Here is an 18,052-nt window from a genome sequence, read left to right on the forward strand (position 1 = left end):
GGCTTTGTTTAAATGTAAAAACTTATTTTTTATGAGCTTTGAGTTTTGATTATCATATTGTAATGAAAAGCATTTATATCCTAATGTTAACTGATATAATTACACTGATGGGGGTTTGGGGATGTTTTAAAATCAGATTCTGACTTACTAACAACAACACATTTATTTCATGAGAAGTCTGTATAATTTTAACTTTTTAAACTGAGAAATTTTAAATATGTACAATGACAAACTCAACTTTGTAAACAGTCATTAACAATAAAATGTAACATAAAATAAAAACAGAATAAAAAACAAAAACACAGAGTTAGTAAAAATGATTAATCCATAAGCGCATAGTATTTTTTTTTTTTTCTTTTTTTTGCCTTGGACATTATTTATACATTCTCTATACATTTCTTCATATAAATGAGTTTCATAAGTTCAGACCTTATGATATTATTTATTTATTCAGAATTAATAGTCTTATCTTAAAATTAATGGAGTAGTTACATTCAGTAATAAGAATACAAAACCTACAAACACAGACAGGAGTATTTATCTAGCTCTGTCTAATTTACCCTAATCTGTTCTGTTAACGATCTTAACGATGGTAATTTAGTAGGGATCATGCTGTACTCTACATGTGAATTAGATTCAGGTGTGCTGACAGTATTAAATCAGGATATTTAATGATTTTATCCTGTGAAGAGTAACTGCTTATTTTACCTTGAGTGTATTGACAAATATCTTTCAATTATGATTACTTATCTTAGTATCTATAATTACATAATCATTGTGTGAAACCTTGTATTTTATATGCATTAACCAATACTCACATTGTATTTGATCATTTTTATTACTCACAGTGTATTTTATACACATTTATATAGAAGATTAACCAATAATCACAATATATTCTTTACATATATAGTAAAACATTGTTTGATCAGGCATGTGACTAACACCGACCTTATTATGACAAATTAACCCACATGATACATAAGGCGTTTACTAACACATAGGATCTATTATATGGCGGACTAACCACGCGCTACCAACACATTAACATATAATATATGGAATCCATTGTGTGACGTGTGTAGCTCATGCTTGAAGCATTTCGTTCACTGCATGTCTCTGACTAACGGCCATCAATCATCAGCTAGTGCACTCTGTACGAACTGGATTGATACAAAGGAGACTTCGGGACGAACAGTGTGGCCTTTCTCTCTCTGTGCGTGCAAAGTTCTTCACCTACCAAAGCAGGAGAAGGACACGCGCACATAGGGAGGGCGGCACTGTCCAATTCCTGAAACAATACCACACTGTCTGACTGGACCCAGTCAATTCCTGAAACAATACCACACTGTCTGGCTGGATACAGTCAAGGCAAACACTAGTGGTCCGGTCAGACCTGTGAAACTTGAGTACTAACACGTGAGATTATGCATGCTAACATGAGATGATTTTAGCAACGCCTCATCAGCAGGTTTCACGTCATTTGGGGTATAAACATGGAGTCAGATCAGAGGGGGGTCAGAACTTATACTGAGACAGCTAATAATTGGTTTTGTATGTTCTCCTGGATCCAGTACTTTGTAATAAATACTTGGTTTGCTTTCAACTTCACTCCACCTGTCTACGACTCTCTCTCTATCAAACGAACACGTAGGGGAGCTGTACCCCGGACGAGAGGTGGGTGTTGACCCACCTTTCATTTTCTTTTCTACAACAATTTGGTGACCCCGACTACGTCTGGAGGAGTCTGACGGAGGACAGCATCCGGCACTGATCCACTCACGGCCGAACTTCACAAAACAGGTACGCAGAGCCGGTTTAATCAAATTCTGCATATTGGCTATTTCAAATTTGAGTGGTGCGGCGGTCTGGCTGCTGTCCGGAGGGAGAGAAGAGAGTATGAGAGTAGAAGCTGTACCTACTCCAGGGTTTTAAATGAGAATAGAGGCTGTTCCTATTCCAGGGTGTTAAATGGTAGACGCTGTACCTACTGGTTTTAAGGATTGGAAGCTGGCGTGTCCCCCCGGCTTCTGACGGGAAGTTCGGATAAAGGCCAGGTGAAAGGTTCACCTCGAGATTGATCCACTCGTAAATAAAAAAGAGTAGATGCTGTTCCTACTCAAGGGTTAAGGATTGGAAGCTGGCGTGTCCCCCCGGCTTCTGACGAGAAGTTTGGATAAAGGCCAGGTGTAAGGCTCACCTCGAGATTGATCCACTCGTAAATAAAAAAGAGTAGATGCTGTTCCTACTCAAGGGTTAAGGATTGGAAGCTGGCGTGTCCCCCCGGCTTCTGACGAGAAGTTCGGATAAAGGCCAGGTGTAAGGCTCACCTCGAGATTGATCCGCTCATAAACAAGCGCAGATGCTGTACCTGCAAGAGTAGACGCTGTACCTACTCACCTCTATTTTAATTCGGTTAAAAAGAGCAGATGCTGTACCTGCTCGGGTAGACGCTGTCCCTACTTCTCTATTTTTAATTCGGAAGAGTAGATGCTGTTCCTACTCAACGTCTTTTATAATTTTGTAAAAAAAAAAGAGTAGATGCTGTTCCTACTCAACTGTTTCTAGTTTGTTAAAAAAAGAGTAGATGCTGTTCCTACTCAAGTGTTATATAATTTTGTTAAAAAAGAGTAGATGCTGTTCCTACTCAAACTCTTTTATAATTTTGTTAAAAAAAGAGTAGATGCTGTTCCTACTCAACTGTTTCTAGTTTGTTAAAAAAGAGTAGATGCTGTTCCTACTCAAAGTCTTTTATAATTTTGTTAAAAAAGAGTAGATGCTGTTCCTACTCAAGTGTTATATAATTTTGTTAAAAAGAGTAGATGCTGTTCCTACTCAAGTGTTATATAATTTTGTTAAAAAAGAAGCAGATGCTGTTCCTGCTCAAGAAATTTGGTAAAAAATTTGTAGACGCTGTACCTACTACGAAGTTTTACAAGTTGTTTAACTAAGAGTTATTGTATGATACTGTGGATGTAACTGCTAGATATTTCTGCGCACATTAGAGGGTAGCAGAGCATTGGATAACAGGTGTGCCTTGCCAGGCAGGGGGCTGTATTCCCATAGATTAATGATTTGTTATTAATACAGATAGAAATAATTGACAAAAGATCAGGTTAATATATTGGGCGTTTCATGTTGAAAGTTGCGGGCTTTAAGAAGCGTGACTGGGACCATATGGAAAACCTTCATTAGCGCGTGAGTGTTAGTTTAAAATAAATGAGTAGCTTAAAAGTGTGAACGGGGGTCCTTAGGTATAATCGAAGGCGGACCGGGAGCGGTATCTCGCGGGTGGGCGGCGACCCACTGCTTGTGTGCATGGCTTATTCGTGTCTTGTCTGGGGTAAAAGAAAACAAATAAAAAGGGGTATACATAGCAGTATAAACTATAAGTTTGAGGGAAGTGAGTCTGTGGCCAATAAGTGTGAGAGAGTATGCGTGTGTATGTGTGCTTATTCCAGGGACTGAGTGTGTCTGACTTTGTGATTGTGTATGTGCGACTGACAGAGAGAAAAAGAAAAGGGTGTACGAGTGTCTGTTACAGGGATTAAAAGTGTACCTGTGAGTGTGAAAGTGTGCATGTCCAGTTTTCCTGAGAGAGACACAGAAAATGTGTATCTTGTGTGGCGGAGAGAAAGAATGTGTGTGTGGCAGTGAGTGAGAAAGTGTATGGCAGCGAATTAAAGAGTGTGTGTAAGACAGAGTGAGTGAAACAGAAGTGTGTGTGTATGTATTGGAGTTTGTGTTAAACTGTGTGAGAGCGGGGCTCCTGTGAGCGGTGTGATTGGTTGAGTGTACGAAATCTTGTGTGACAACGAAATAGGAATGGATGAGTCCCACTGCAGGGGAGGAGTCTGAGGTGAAGTAGGTGGAGTTGGTCCAGCCTATTGGTTTTAGACTGAGAGGTTGGTTTTATTTGTGAATTAACGCTTGTGAGATATCATAGAAAATAGAACATAAGTTCAGTAGGGAAATAGAGTAATACACGGTGAAAATGGGGGACAGAGGTGAACAGGGGGAAAAGGTTTTTGTATGGGTAGATATATATATATATATATATATATATATATATATATATATATATATATATATATAAGAAAATATAAGGATATAAAAAACCTAACTATACAAGGTAAGGATCTATCTGTAAACGGAGCAGTGCAGTAGATGTTATTAATGGTCATAAATAATTAAATAATTAACAGAGTAAAGTGCGATGACATCAATTACGAAAGTGACTGATGTGACATAGAACTATAATATAATATAATATAATATATGCATACGTTATAAGACAGTTCTAAAATGAAAATGTGAAAATGTGAATACCCAATCATGAGTACAGTGTACTTTAATGTAAGCAAGGTTGGGGAAGTGTTAATATTAATAATTAAGTTGTTGAATAATGGTGGGTGACTGGATAGATAATTAGAGAATTTAGAGAGTTTAATAAAGGGATTATGGGGTTGCAGAATTGAGGAAAATAATTAGCTTAATTTTGGGTATTGGACTATATCTTGGGGGCCCTAACCTAACAGGGACATATGTCTAACTCTATATTCTATAAGCAAATCTAATAATGAAAATAATGAATGTGTGTGGCTGTGTCGGAATCGTTTCCTATTGCAGAAATACTAAGCCATTTGGGTGGGCCATTTTTGCAGTGCTTTGTAAAACTCAGCAGTACATTTTATTTCCTATACTGTGAAACACCCATAATGCATCAACAAATGTAGTGTACAGAAGATGTATGCTAGAAATTCCAAAATATACTATGCAATGCAGTGCTGTTGTGTCAGATGTCCTCAGAGCAGGACAAATAAACATGGTTTATTGTTTCATTGTTAAATAATCAGTTCAATAAATAGAAAAATACTACATAGTGAATAGTGAATGAGTTAATGAGTGAGCCATTCCAAACACAGCTTTTTCTATCAGGTGATTTAGTCAATTCTCTTGCTATTAATTTCTCATTTAGACTGATCTCAGTTCAGTCTTTGCTGAATGAGACTTATATAAGACAGATGTAATATCTAATTTCTCTATGTTCTCATGTATCTCAGTCTATGCTGACATTTTGACCCTCTTAAGAGGGATAGTTGATTTCAGAAACCAATGAGGAAAGACCTTATTTATTTGAAAAGGAAACTCAGTATTGGATGTAATACAAGCATTAGTGAATTGGGTCTTTCTCATTATAAATAAGGGGACATCAAATGTGTTTAAAAATGCAGCTCTCTGTTTTGCTTTACGGTATTAAATTAGACTAGAAAGAGATCTGGAAAACAGCATACATTTAGTTTTCATGCTTATACAATGCCACCTATAAAACAAATGCATAATTTTCTGGCTGTAGCATGAACAAAATCAGCTGAGCTATATAAAATAGTTTCATCTGCATAATGGTAAAGTTTGCAATCTGAGAAGCAGAGCCAGCAATATAATTTATGTATATATTAAATAAAACTGGACCAAAATTTAACCTTGTGGTACACCTTTAAGGTACAGATGCCAAATCTGAATAATTATTCATTGACATGCACTCTTTTGGGTCTATTCCAGAGCAGTGGCATCAAAGCAAATAATTTAAGCTAAATTCAGTGGGAGAGAAAAGGTGATACTGATGGTAATAAAGAAAATCTGTATACAATAATAACAAATAATAAACCATGGGTACTTGGTGCCTTGCACGGGCTTTCACGGTAAACACCAGAGTGTGAATTTATGATAGTACGACATACCTGGGGTTGCGCTCCCTAGCTGTATCCTGCAGGAACACTACAGCACTGAATGTTGATAAAACAGTGCTGCTACGCTGTGTGTGGTTCAGTGGGCTAGGCTGGTTAGCCAAAGACGGGTAAGATCCCAACGTATTACACAGTGACAACCTAAGACAGGCACAGTCTCGATCTGACCACCACATGCATTTCAACAGACCACGGAGAAAATATCTCTGAAGAGTTAGAGGAGGGGAGGCACAGCCCAGGGGAGAGTGAGTGGATGAATAGCACAAGCAACGTAATTCAGTGGTTGTAACATGAAAGCAGTAGGAGGAGAAGCATATAGAAAAACGCAAATAGAATAATAATAAGAAGAAGATTTTTTCCAAGCCAACTTAATAATTCTCAATCACAGTGGATATAAGTTGCCTAGCTGGTGAACTATCTCTGTTTTGTGTGTGAAAGCTGGTTAGCTATGCTAGTGTAAATAGCTGTAAATAAGATTAAATAGGCTGTTGGAATGCTGGGTTAGCATATCTAGCTACTTTATGATCAGTGTTCACAGCAGTAGCTACTTCAGACTGCATTTACTTTAAATATGATACGACCAGAAACCACTTAATATGAACTGCATATACTACTACTACTACTACTACTACTACTACTACTACTATACACACACACACACAGACACAGAGTGAGTTGACCGCAGTGTTTTAATGGAACTGGGAGCTGAATGATCAGGGAGGTCAGTCAGATCTGGATTATAAGATATTAAACATATTAAACTATATAAATCAGTTTAGAATGTTGTGTTATATTTTTAAAAAACTATATTTTACTACTTATTAATAATCTGAACTGAAGGGCTGTATTATTTATAATAACATAAATATCAGATCAGTATTGTCTAAAACTCAGCAAGAATGGTCTCTTAGTAGCTGAACAGATTTTAGTCCTGTCTCTTTTTCTCTTTCTTTAATGCTCAGGACCCCACAGGACTGCAGTAACACTGATTAGCATGGTGGTGGTGTATGAGGTGTTAGTGGGTGTTGTGCTGGTACGAGTGGATCAGACACAGCAGTGCTGCTGGAGTTTTTAAACACACTCCTGCAGCTCTGAAAGTGCTTGTTAATGAGCTGATTATTTGGGTGTTTGAAGCTGTTCAAGCTGCCAATGTTGGGTTATTGAACAACTTTGTTGAGTCCACATTCCATCTGATTGTTGTGTCTTATCTTGTCTACTCTTCTGAATATTCGGTGCAGTTACACATTCTCACCAGAGAGGTCTCCAAATCCCCAAATCTCACAAACGTGCAGTCTGTCTTTTTAAGTGATAGTGAAAGTAAAATCTGATCCTTTCCGGTTTCCCTGCAGGGTGTGTGTGAGTGTGAATCGGTGTGTGTCGTGTCTGGATCTACAGTTTTGTCATTAATGTAAGTTTTCCTGAGTCTCTACAATAGTCCCTGTTTGAGTCAGACAGTGTGAGTATTGTTATCTTGGCTAATAAGTAGAATTACAGGATAGTTCTGTTCACTTCTCTCCAACAGAGAACCAGGAAACAAAATCTTCACACTGTAAAATGGCAGAAGCCAATGTTTCACTGGCTCAGGATGAGTTCAGCTGTTCAGTCTGCCTAGATCTCCTGAAGGATCCAGTTACTATTTCCTGTGGACACAGTTTCTGTATGGTGTGTATTAATGGGTTCTGGGATCAGGAGGATCAGAAGAAGATCTACAGCTGCCCTCACTGCAGACACACCTTCACCTCAAGACCTGTCGTGAGTAAAAACACCATGCTGGCTGAGGTGGTGGAGAAACTGAAGAAGACGAGACTACAGGCTGCTCCTCCTGATCACTCTTCTGCTGATCCTGAAGATGTGGAGTGTGATTTCTGTACTGGGAGAAAACACAAAGCCGTCCAGTCCTGCCTGGTGTGTCTGGCCTCTTTCTGTGAAGCTCACCTCCAGCCTCACTACCAATCTCCAGCCTTTAAGAAGCACAAGCTGGTCAAAGCCTCCAGACGACTCCAGGAGCAGATCTGCTCTCAGCACGATAAACTGCTGGAGGTTTACTGTCGCACCGACCAGCAGTGTATCTGCATGCTGTGTACCATGGATGACCATAGAGGACATGATACAGTGTCACTTGCAGCAGAAAGATCTGAGAAACAGGTAATGGAGTAGCTACTCCAGATTATAGGACCTAATACCTTCACCTGTCCCATGACATGTGGCATTTGAATTTTTAATTAATGTGTTTTGTTGGCTGGTTTATTTGCAGAAGCAGGTGGTGGAAACACAGAGGAAATACAAGGAGAGAATCCAGGAGAGAGAGAAGGAGCTTCAGGAGTTAATAGAAGCTGTGGAGAATCACAAGGTGATTTTAAAAATAAGTAGAAGTATAAAGATCTGATTTCTCCCATTAAGGGTAATTATTTAATTACTTAACTAAAGGTGTCCTCATTTTTAAAATGTCATTTAAAGTCACATTTTATTTTAGTTTTAGTCATCAATTATCAAAATTAAATAATCTTTACAGCTTCATGAAGTTTGGGTTAATGCAATATTTATGTCACGTCTTATTCTGTGAGATTATTGGCTGATTGCAAATAAAAACTCTGACCACTGATAAACTCTGATGTTCCTCAGTAATCAGATTATGAAGTGCATGTAAATCCACTTATTGATGTGAATGAACTGCTCCTAACATTCTCCTCTCTCTTTGATTCCACTACCAGCGCTCTGCTCAGACAGCAGTGGAGGACAGTGAGAAGATCTTCACTGAGATGATCCTCTCCATTGAGAGAAGACGCTCTGAGGTGAGGCAGATGATCAGAGATCAGGAGAAAGCTGCAGTGAGTCGAGCTGAAGAACGTCTGAAGAGACTGGAGCAGGAGATCACAGAGCTGAAGAGGAGAGATGCTGATCTGGAGAAGCTTTCAATCACAGAGGATCACATCCATTTCCTCCAGGTAACAGACTCTGTTTTTCTCCCCAAATACAAAGTTTATTTTAGACTGTTTACACCATCTTTTTAATGTGATCTATATCTGATATTAGTCTGAACAGTTCTTAAACTGAAGCTCATGCACTAAAGAGCAGAGCTTCACATGAAGTTTCAGTTTCACCAGTGACTGAAAGCTGAGCTTAACAGAGAATGAGTTCCAGCTCACTGTAAAAAAGGGAATGTTGTTTGGCCACGCCCTCCTCTTTAATGTCTGTCCTTTATCTTTTTTGTTTAAACAATTTTAAGTTTTTTTATTTTACTTAGTGCTGCAGCAGCACCATCTATTGGCTGTGTTCAGCAATTTGATTGGATATATCTTTAAAGAGAGAGCGGTTGTGATGTGTACTATTTAATTCAGTATGAACAGAGACATCAGTCCAAATGTTTATGAGGTCTGTTATCTCTCTATCACACCAATGAATCCCTCATTAACTGCTGTCGCCATTTTCTCTTATGCTCAATGTAAGTTTTGACGTAAATGTTGCATGAATTCTGATCGGTCTTGGATATTGGATATGTATCAGATTTCAATAACACAGACTTTTTATTTCCTTTCACACTGTCTCATACATAATTAATCTGAATCATGAATGACTAATAAGATCAGATTCAGGCCAGATTTTACCTGATTTAATTCAATATAAATATAATTTAGAAATTGTTGAAGGTGTTATGTGTTTGTTTTTTTCTACATGTAGAGTTTTCAGACTCTCTCAGCTCCTCCTGGATCTTCAGCATCACCTGCTTTTACTCTCAGTCCTCTCAACACTTTTGAAGTTGTTATGAAGTCTGTTTCTCAGCTGAGAGGAAAACTAGACGAATTCTGGAAAGAGGAATTTGAGAAGACATCAGCTGCAGGTATATTAAATAAAAATTAAATAAAGTAAATATATGAAATGATAAGTCCATAAATAGTCATTCTGCACTCAGTACCTCATAATGACAAAGTAAAAACAATTTAGGATTTTTTAAAAAGTAAAAGAGTGTGAAGAGTTTCAGAATGCACTGTAGGTTCTTCTCTAAATCCTGATGAAGCGGTCAGTAGTTTCTGGACTGAAGTGGTTGAGACTGTATATAAGGTGTGACTTTATTGTGATTGAAAGTCCAGGTAGGGTAGATTAAGACTCTACATCTACATGGAGAGAAAATCCAGTATTAGATTATTTTAATGTTGTAGTAAATGTACAGAGGGAACAGAAGCTCAGTGATGCTGTGTAGTAACTGTGTACATTTTCCTGTAGTGAAGAAAGTGCAGATCATTATTCCTCCTGAACCCAAAAGCAGAGAAGAGTTTCTGCAGTGTAAGTCCAGCCCTCTCTCTCTCTCTCTCTCTCTCTCTCTCTCTCTCTCTTTAACCCTTTCATTCTCACACACTCTCAGAAATAACACCACAATGTACAAATACACAAAGTTTAATCTGACATTTATACGTCTATATTAAATAATTAACTGTTATATTTCAACTGTTTACGTATAAACTTGATCAAAAACTCCAACATTCCTCATGAACTTTGATTTTGTGATAATGGCCTATCATAGTTTTGAATTTATTTAGATAAAACATAAAATTTGTGTTTTATGATAAAAACAATGAACATTTTACTACAAATCTGCAATTATTATACAACTCAATCGATTTTCTGTATAATAGATTAAAAAAATGAGAATATTTTCTGGATTAGTGACTGTACTGAATCTCTGTGCAATAGTGAGCACTTGTATCCAGGCTGTTTCAGAGGCAAAGTGAACATGGGAAATTTCTAAATGCCCCAATCAAACACCAAACAACAAAGAACAGTAATTTTAAAGTGCATCTACAAGCACAAACAAAAACGTTCAGAAATGTATTGTTTCTCTGAGATTTGTGACTAAACTGCAAATCACTTTCACCAATCTTTCCCCAAATATAGTCTCTGATCATCTTCTTTATTTATACTGATAAACTTCTTTATTTATACTGATAAACTTCTTTATTTATACTGTAAAGTTCTACACAATTCTGGACAGTTCTGAAAACTTCTTGATAGTTCTCACAGTTCCAGAAGCTTCTGGAAGTCTTTAGTATACTCAGCACTTAATATTTCACAAATATTCATAAAAATAGATCAGTTTCAGATATGATTGTGCCAACCACTAAAGCAAAGTTTCTGGGGAATAAAGACCTTTTTATTTTTTAAAGAATTAGGGAAACACACTTAACACCTGAGAACAAAAATATACATAAAATTGTTATGTTGTGTAATTGAATAATAATGAGAATAAATCTTTTTTTTACATAATCAAACACTTTTCATAGATACTTCCAGTATGTTCTCTGGTTATTCCAGTTTTAGGGGCTGTTTTAGATCATTTTCTAAAAGCTGATGGGTTTTCTCTCTCTTTCAGATTCCTGTCAGCTCACACTGGATCCAAACACAGCTTATAAATTCCTCCTCCTGTCTGAGAGGAACACAGTGGTGACCTGCAGCACCACAGTCCAGCCATATCCTGACCATCCAGACAGATTTGATGTATGGCCTCAGGTTCTGTGTAGAGAGAGTGTGAGTGGACGCTGCTACTGGGAGGTTGAGTGGAGAGGAGATGGAGGGGTTTATATAGTAGTGTCTTATAAAAGCATCTCCAGGAAGGGAGGCGGGGAGTGTGGGTTTGGATGTAATGATCAGTCTTGGAGATTGTCCTGTGATTCCTCCAGATACATATTCGGTTACAATAACAGAGGTACTGTAATCTCTGGAGTGCCCGTCTCCTCTAGAATAGGAGTGTATGTGGATCACAGGGCAGGAACTCTGTCCTTCTACAGCATCTCTGATACCATGACCCTCATCCACAGAGTCCAGACCACCTTCACTCAGCCGCTCTACGCTGGGTTTTGGTTAGACTTCGACTCATCAGTAAATCTTTTACTTTCAGCAAAATAGATGAACATGCAGAACAAAGGGAAGAGCTGGATGAGATCAGATAAGAACTGCAGAATCTAGACTGTAGAGCTGATCAAATAAAGTTATAATAGTGCTGGGAGATATTGTTAATATAAATAATCATAATTCTGAACGGTAATTACGTCTGTCTCAGATTAGAACTGCAGGTACATTTCCTGTATGGAAAGATTTATTGAGATTTAGCGTTAAATAGTTTAAACCGTTTATATCATTAACAGAGCTCACAGTAACAGAGTTCATATTTTAAACTTCATATTACAGAATTTTATTAATTTTTAACACATTATCATTTATTATAAACTGAATGAAAGATCACAATAAAATGTTTAAATTATTGTACTGTTGTTTTATCCTCAACATTTTTGTATTTAAACAAAGAGAGAGGAAATCTGTGTGTTAATGCTTTAACTTTAATTTTACAATTAATGTAATAACATATAGTCAAATATAATAGAAAATATACATTTAACTTACTGTACACTACACACATTAACTTACACTATGAAACACAGTTTTACAATATTGCACTGTTGATTGTAGCTTAAATTTAATATATTTATCATCGCTGTCACATAAAAACGTTATATCTCTAAAGTAGCAACTTTACATTTCTATTTGCCTTTTCATCAGGAAATATTGACACAGTATGAAGATAAAGTATAAACATAAGATACAGTAGACATAAGGTTTTTGTGTTACAGCAGTTTTAAACTGATTAATCTAATATATGTGCTTCTATGTTGAGTTGATTTATTTGAGCAGTTCATCATTTAACTCTACACAGTTCTCTGTATTAATTTGATTTTATTTGTAATGTACTCAGATTGTATTCCTGTAATCTTGTAATGTTGTGGGATATATCTTATAAATAATAAAGTGGGAGCTGAAAGCTCAGCACAGAGGATCTAAATTGTCTAATTATTACTATTAGTTCTGGTTTTCAGAGCACTAGGAGCAGATGTCTGGGATAAATGGCTGAAGATGAAGCTGTTTTCTCATTGGTTTCTTTTGCAGCATTGAACCTAGCATTCTTAGACTACACTAGAACTAGAACAGATCCAATCAGGGTTATTATCACAACAATAAAATCACAATATATAAAAATAAAAATATAATAAATGCATTAGCTTGTATTCTTCACTGTACAACATAATTACACTGTTTTAAAATGTACTGACCAGTATCTGCGTATTCAGATTTTTGATTAGTCAACATCACTAAACTAATCCCTGTCAAAGGTGTGAAAAGTATCTCCATTTATTACTCTGTAGGTAGAAGTATAGATACTAGGGGTTAAAATAGTTCTGTAGAAGTTGAAGTATCAACTCAAGCTTTTTACTCTTTAAGTAAAAGTGTAAAAGTACTGGTTTCAAAACTACTTAAAGTATAAAAGTATTAGTAATTGCTTCTAAGTGACTGAAATTAATGGGGTTTTATGGAGGATTTAAGCGATAAATCTGTGTTTATAAATGTTTTAGAATAATAAAAATAAAAACAGAACAATATCACATGATTCAGCACTGCAGAAACATTTTCTAAAGCTTTTAAACTCCAGTTATAAACCTTTTAAACTCCAGTTAGCTCTCTAACCACTCAGCACATATTAGCATCAATGCTAACTAGCTCCTCTCTTCTCTAAAACCTGTTTGATGTAGAAAAATGTACATTTAAAGGTAAACTGTCTTTGCTGTTTTAGTAAAATTAATCATTTTGCTTTGTAAAATCAGAAAAATATTCAAACCAAGTAGTTAGACTCTATTTTAACTTGGAGTTTTTAAAAGAGTTGAGGCTAATACTAATGCTAATGCTAATAACCATGAAGGAGGGGGCATGTTTGTTTACTTTGTGTTAGATCCTGTGCTGCACTGATATAGATTTACACCCACAGTGATAATAAACGTATAGAATAAGTTATATAATAAACTTTGTTAATTAGAAGGACAGTAAATAGAAGAAGAGGAGAATTTAGCTTCAACAACAGAGTTTTAAACAGACACAACGCAGAAATATGGGGGTCTTGAGGAGCTCCATTTAACTTATATCCTCCACCTTAAACAGAAGAGGAGCTGGTAAATTAGCTAGTTAAATTATTAATAAATATTTACAGCTTCTCATTATCACAGTGTTTTATTATATACATAAGAAATGAGTGAAATGGTTCTGTTTTACACCAGCCAGAGCCGTATAGAGAGAGTCGCTTCAGCTCCGTTTACTCCAATCTTCACTCTTTAACAGCAATGTCGACTCGTGGAGCTTCTCAATAGTTCCTGTAATTTAGCGACTATTACTAGCAGCCCCACAGATCTGCAGCAGAGTACAGCGTTAGTGCTGCACTTTTACAGGATAAAATCATTAAATATCCTGATTTAATACTGTCAGCACACCTGAATCTATTTAACATGTAGAGTACAACATGATCCCCACTAAATTACCATTGTTAAGATCGTTAACAGAACAGATTAGGGTAAATTAGACAGAGCTAGATAAATAATCCTGTGTGTGTTTGTAGGTTTTGTATTCTTGTTACTGAATGTAACTACTCCATTAATTTTAAGATAAGACTATTAATTCTGAATAAATAAATAATATCATAAGGTCTGAATTTATGGAACTTATTTATATGAAGAAATGTATAGAGAATGTATAAATAATGCCCAAGGCAAAAAAAAAAAAAAAACTATACACACTTATGAATTAATCATTTTTACTAACCCTTTGTTTTTGTTTTTTTATTCTGTTTTTATTTTATATTACATTTTATTGCTAATGACTGTTTACAATGTTGAGTTTGTCATTGTACATATTTTAAATTTCTCAGTTTGAAAAGTTAAAATTACACAGACTTCTCATGAAATAAATGTGTTGTTGTTAGTAAGTCAGAATCTGATTTTAAAACATCCCCAAACGCCCATCAGTGTAATTATATCAGTTAACATTAGGATATAAATGCTTTTCATTACAATACGATAATCAAAACTCAAAGCTCATAAAAAATAAGTTTTTACATTTAAACAAAGCCTATCAATGGAATTACATGTACAGAAAGGTTTGCTAAATAAATATTGTAAATTACTGCATTCTTTAACTACTATTGACTAAAACTGCAGTTCTGTCTCAGTGTTTAAATTGCTGATATTAACTTTCTGGAACTATTGGAGCTCCTCATGGGTCTCGAGAACACCAAGCATTTAGGACTTCCGCTGTAGCGACTCTCTCTCTATACGGCTCTGACACTAGCTAGCTAACTGATTATATTATATAAAAGAGAGAGCGAGAAGGAGAGAGAAAGAAGGAGAGAGAAAGTGAGAGAGAAATTAGGCTAAATAGCAGAACATAAGCTGGTTATAAACTGACACACAGCAGAGGAGCTGAGGAGCTCAGTTCCCCAGAACCTGCAGAGCTTCAGACACAGCTGCAGAGAACGGCTTCACTTCAGCTTCAACTGGATCCAAACTGGACAGATAAGTGAATCTATCTGACTGGCTTTAGTAAAGAGCAGTGGAGCTTCTGTGTTAGACAGAGTTTTACTGTCTAGTAGCCTCTGTGCTAGCTAACGCTAACAGACTAGCTAACGCTAACCGACTAGCTAACGCTAACAGGCTCAAGTAACGTTACGTAGATACTGCTAAAATGCAAGCTAACGCTAACCGGCAAGCTAACGCTAACAGACTAGCTAACGCTAACAGACTAGCAAACGCTAACAGGCTAGCTAACGCTAACAGACTAGCTAACGCTAACAGGCTCAAGTAACGTTACGTAGATACTGCTAAAATGCAAGCTAATGCTAACTGGCAAGCTAACGCTAAGCAACTAGCTAATGCTAACCAGCTAGCTAATGCTAACCGTTTGCTTTGGCTCAGCTAACTCAGTTAATCTACAGGAGAGAAACTCCTGTTTATGATTTAAACTATAGAACAGTGTGTGCTGAATCCAAACGCTCAATACAGCCAAACAATTAAACAGTGGGGAAATCCCAGCTCCCTAACTAGTAAATATAGCCTTTGCATTTATATTACATTATGTGTTCATCTTGTAAATATAATATACTGCATGTTTTGAAGGCATTATTAATTGGGACTCGATAAAATGCAGAATGTACATGTTTATTATTTACAAAAAAATTGTTAGCTAACCTTTCTAACTCCTTCATTGATTTCACTGATTGAGTAAATACTGCAGTAATAAGAAGCTCTAAATATCAGTTAATTGGTTAAGTTACCCACTGTTGTTACCAGATTCAGCGTTTTTCCGGGCCCATTATTAGTGTTGGTGTGGTACTGAATCAGGTGTAAATGATAGAGATTATTAAATGTGTGTCTTTGTGCTAAAATGTGTGTGTAGTGTGTAAATAAAAAGTGATTAGGTTGGTGTGGGCTTTTGTAATGCAGGTGTCAGGTGTGACCGCTGTAATGAGTAAATGGCAAATTCTGTAGTTAGGAAATTTACTTACATTACATTGTATTATTTATTATTATTACAGATGACAGCCACACTCCCCTGGATATCTTTAAAATGTACTTTTCAGAGCTCTGGCAGGAAGGAATAACCTGGACAATTTACACTGGAAAGAACTACTTTCCCACAGACCAGATTCTCTTATTACTCTGTAATGTCACTGACTGACTGAGGTAAGATAAAATTGTTGTAATTTTATGTGTCAGGATTTTACCCATATTCTGTGTGTGTTTTAAATAATCTGTAAAAGAGTTTTCATTGCCTCTTTTTTTCTTACACTGCACACTTTCCAAATGTAAAAGTGTCTCAAACATTCAATGTTTCAGCCATTAAATTTAAGTAAGTTTAGAGTACTAAACTTTTTAAATAGTGTAATTCCAGATAGCTTAACTGTGTATCATTATTATTGTGAATACATGGGGAGAGTACAAGCTAAAAATCAGTTGTGACGAAAGATTGGCTTTAAATATCGGTCATCTGCCACTTGTGATCTTTAAATATCGGCATCGTCATCGGAAATTAAAAAAAGCAATAAAGGTCGATCACTAGTCTATACGTTCCTCTATATACACACAGTACTAAGGAGTGGTTCAGAGGAAGCCGTGCCATGAGTGGCTGTGCTGGGGGTATGTGATGAGATGTTGGGAATTTTAAAGAAAAGCGTAAATCAGATTGATTCACACAGCATATAATTTAAAATGTCGTAAGTTCTTCGAGTCTACTAATTCTCACGATTCTAGCTAAAAAACTGTGATCTGCAGAGCCTTTCAAATTTTTGTCCAAAACTTTTAATTGTATTCCTATGGGAAAATGTTTAGCTGAAAAATGCCCGCTGTAAGAAAACCGTACAAAGTATTGTTCCAAAAAGCACAAGCAACGTAATTCAGTGTTTGTAACATGAAAGCAGTAGGAGGAGAAGCATATAGAAAAACGCAAATAGAATAATAATAATAAGATTTTTTCCAAGCCAACTTAATAATTCTCAATCACAGTGGATATAAGTTGCCTAGCTGGTGAACTATCTCTGTTTTGTGTGTGAAAGCTGGTTAGCTATGCTAGTGTAAATAGCTATAAATAAGATTAAATAGGCTGTTGGAATGCTGGGTTAGCATATCTAGCTACTTTATGATCAGTGTTCACAGCAGTAGCTACTTCAGACTGCATTTACTTTAAATATGATACGACCAGAAACCATTTAATATGAACTGCTAATACTACTACTACTACTACTACACAAACACACAAAGTGAGTTGACCACAGTGTTTTAAAGGAACTGGGAGCTGAATGATCAGGGTGGTCAGTCAGATCTGGATTATAAGATATTAAACATATTAAACTATATAAATCAGTTTAGAATGTTGTGTTATATTTTAAAAAAAAACTATATTTTACTACTTAGTAATAATCTCAACTGAAGGGCTGTATTATTTATAATAACAAATATCAGATCAGTATTGTCTAAAACTCAGCAATAAGAGTCTCTTAGTAGCTGAACAGATTTTAGTCCTGTCTCTGTTTCTCTTTCTTTAATGCTCAGGACCCCACAGGACTGCAGTAACACTGATTAGCATGGTGGTGGTGTATGAGGTGTTAGTGTTTGTTGTGCTGGTACGAGTGGATCAGACACAGCAGTGCTGCTGGAGTTTTTAAACACACTCCTGCAGCTCTGAAAGGGCTTGTTAATGAGCTGATTATTTGGGTGTTTGAGAGGTTCAAGCTGCCAATGTTGGGTTCTTGAACACCTTTGTTGAGACCAAATCCCATCTGATTGTTGTGTCTTATCTTGTCTACTCTTTTGAATATTCGGTGCAGTTACACATTCTCACCAGAGAGGTCTCCAAATCCCCATATCTCACAAACGTGCAGTCTGTCCCTTTAAGTGAGAGTGAAAGTAAAATCTGATCCTTTCGGGTTGTCCCTGCAGGGTGTG

The 18,052-nt window shown here is 36.4% G+C and overlaps 1 protein-coding gene across 1 annotated transcript; it reads left to right on the forward strand.

The window, feature by feature from the left end:
- The first annotated feature begins 7,085 nt into the window (after positions 1-7,085).
- LOC111197352 (tripartite motif-containing protein 16-like) lies at positions 7,086-12,561 on the forward strand. The gene is made up of 6 exons (XM_049482147.1): positions 7,086-7,892; positions 8,002-8,097; positions 8,459-8,692; positions 9,426-9,585; positions 9,969-10,028; positions 11,113-12,561. The coding sequence occupies exons 1-6, from the start codon at positions 7,302-7,304 to the stop codon at positions 11,643-11,645; spliced, it is 1,674 nt and encodes a 557-aa protein (XP_049338104.1). The 5' UTR covers positions 7,086-7,301; the 3' UTR covers positions 11,646-12,561.
- The last annotated feature ends 5,491 nt before the right edge of the window (positions 12,562-18,052 follow it).

The sequence above is a fragment of the Astyanax mexicanus genome, chromosome 8 (genome assembly GCF_023375975.1).
Source record: "Astyanax mexicanus isolate ESR-SI-001 chromosome 8, AstMex3_surface, whole genome shotgun sequence".
NCBI classification, from domain to species: Eukaryota; Metazoa; Chordata; class Actinopteri; order Characiformes; family Acestrorhamphidae; genus Astyanax; species Astyanax mexicanus.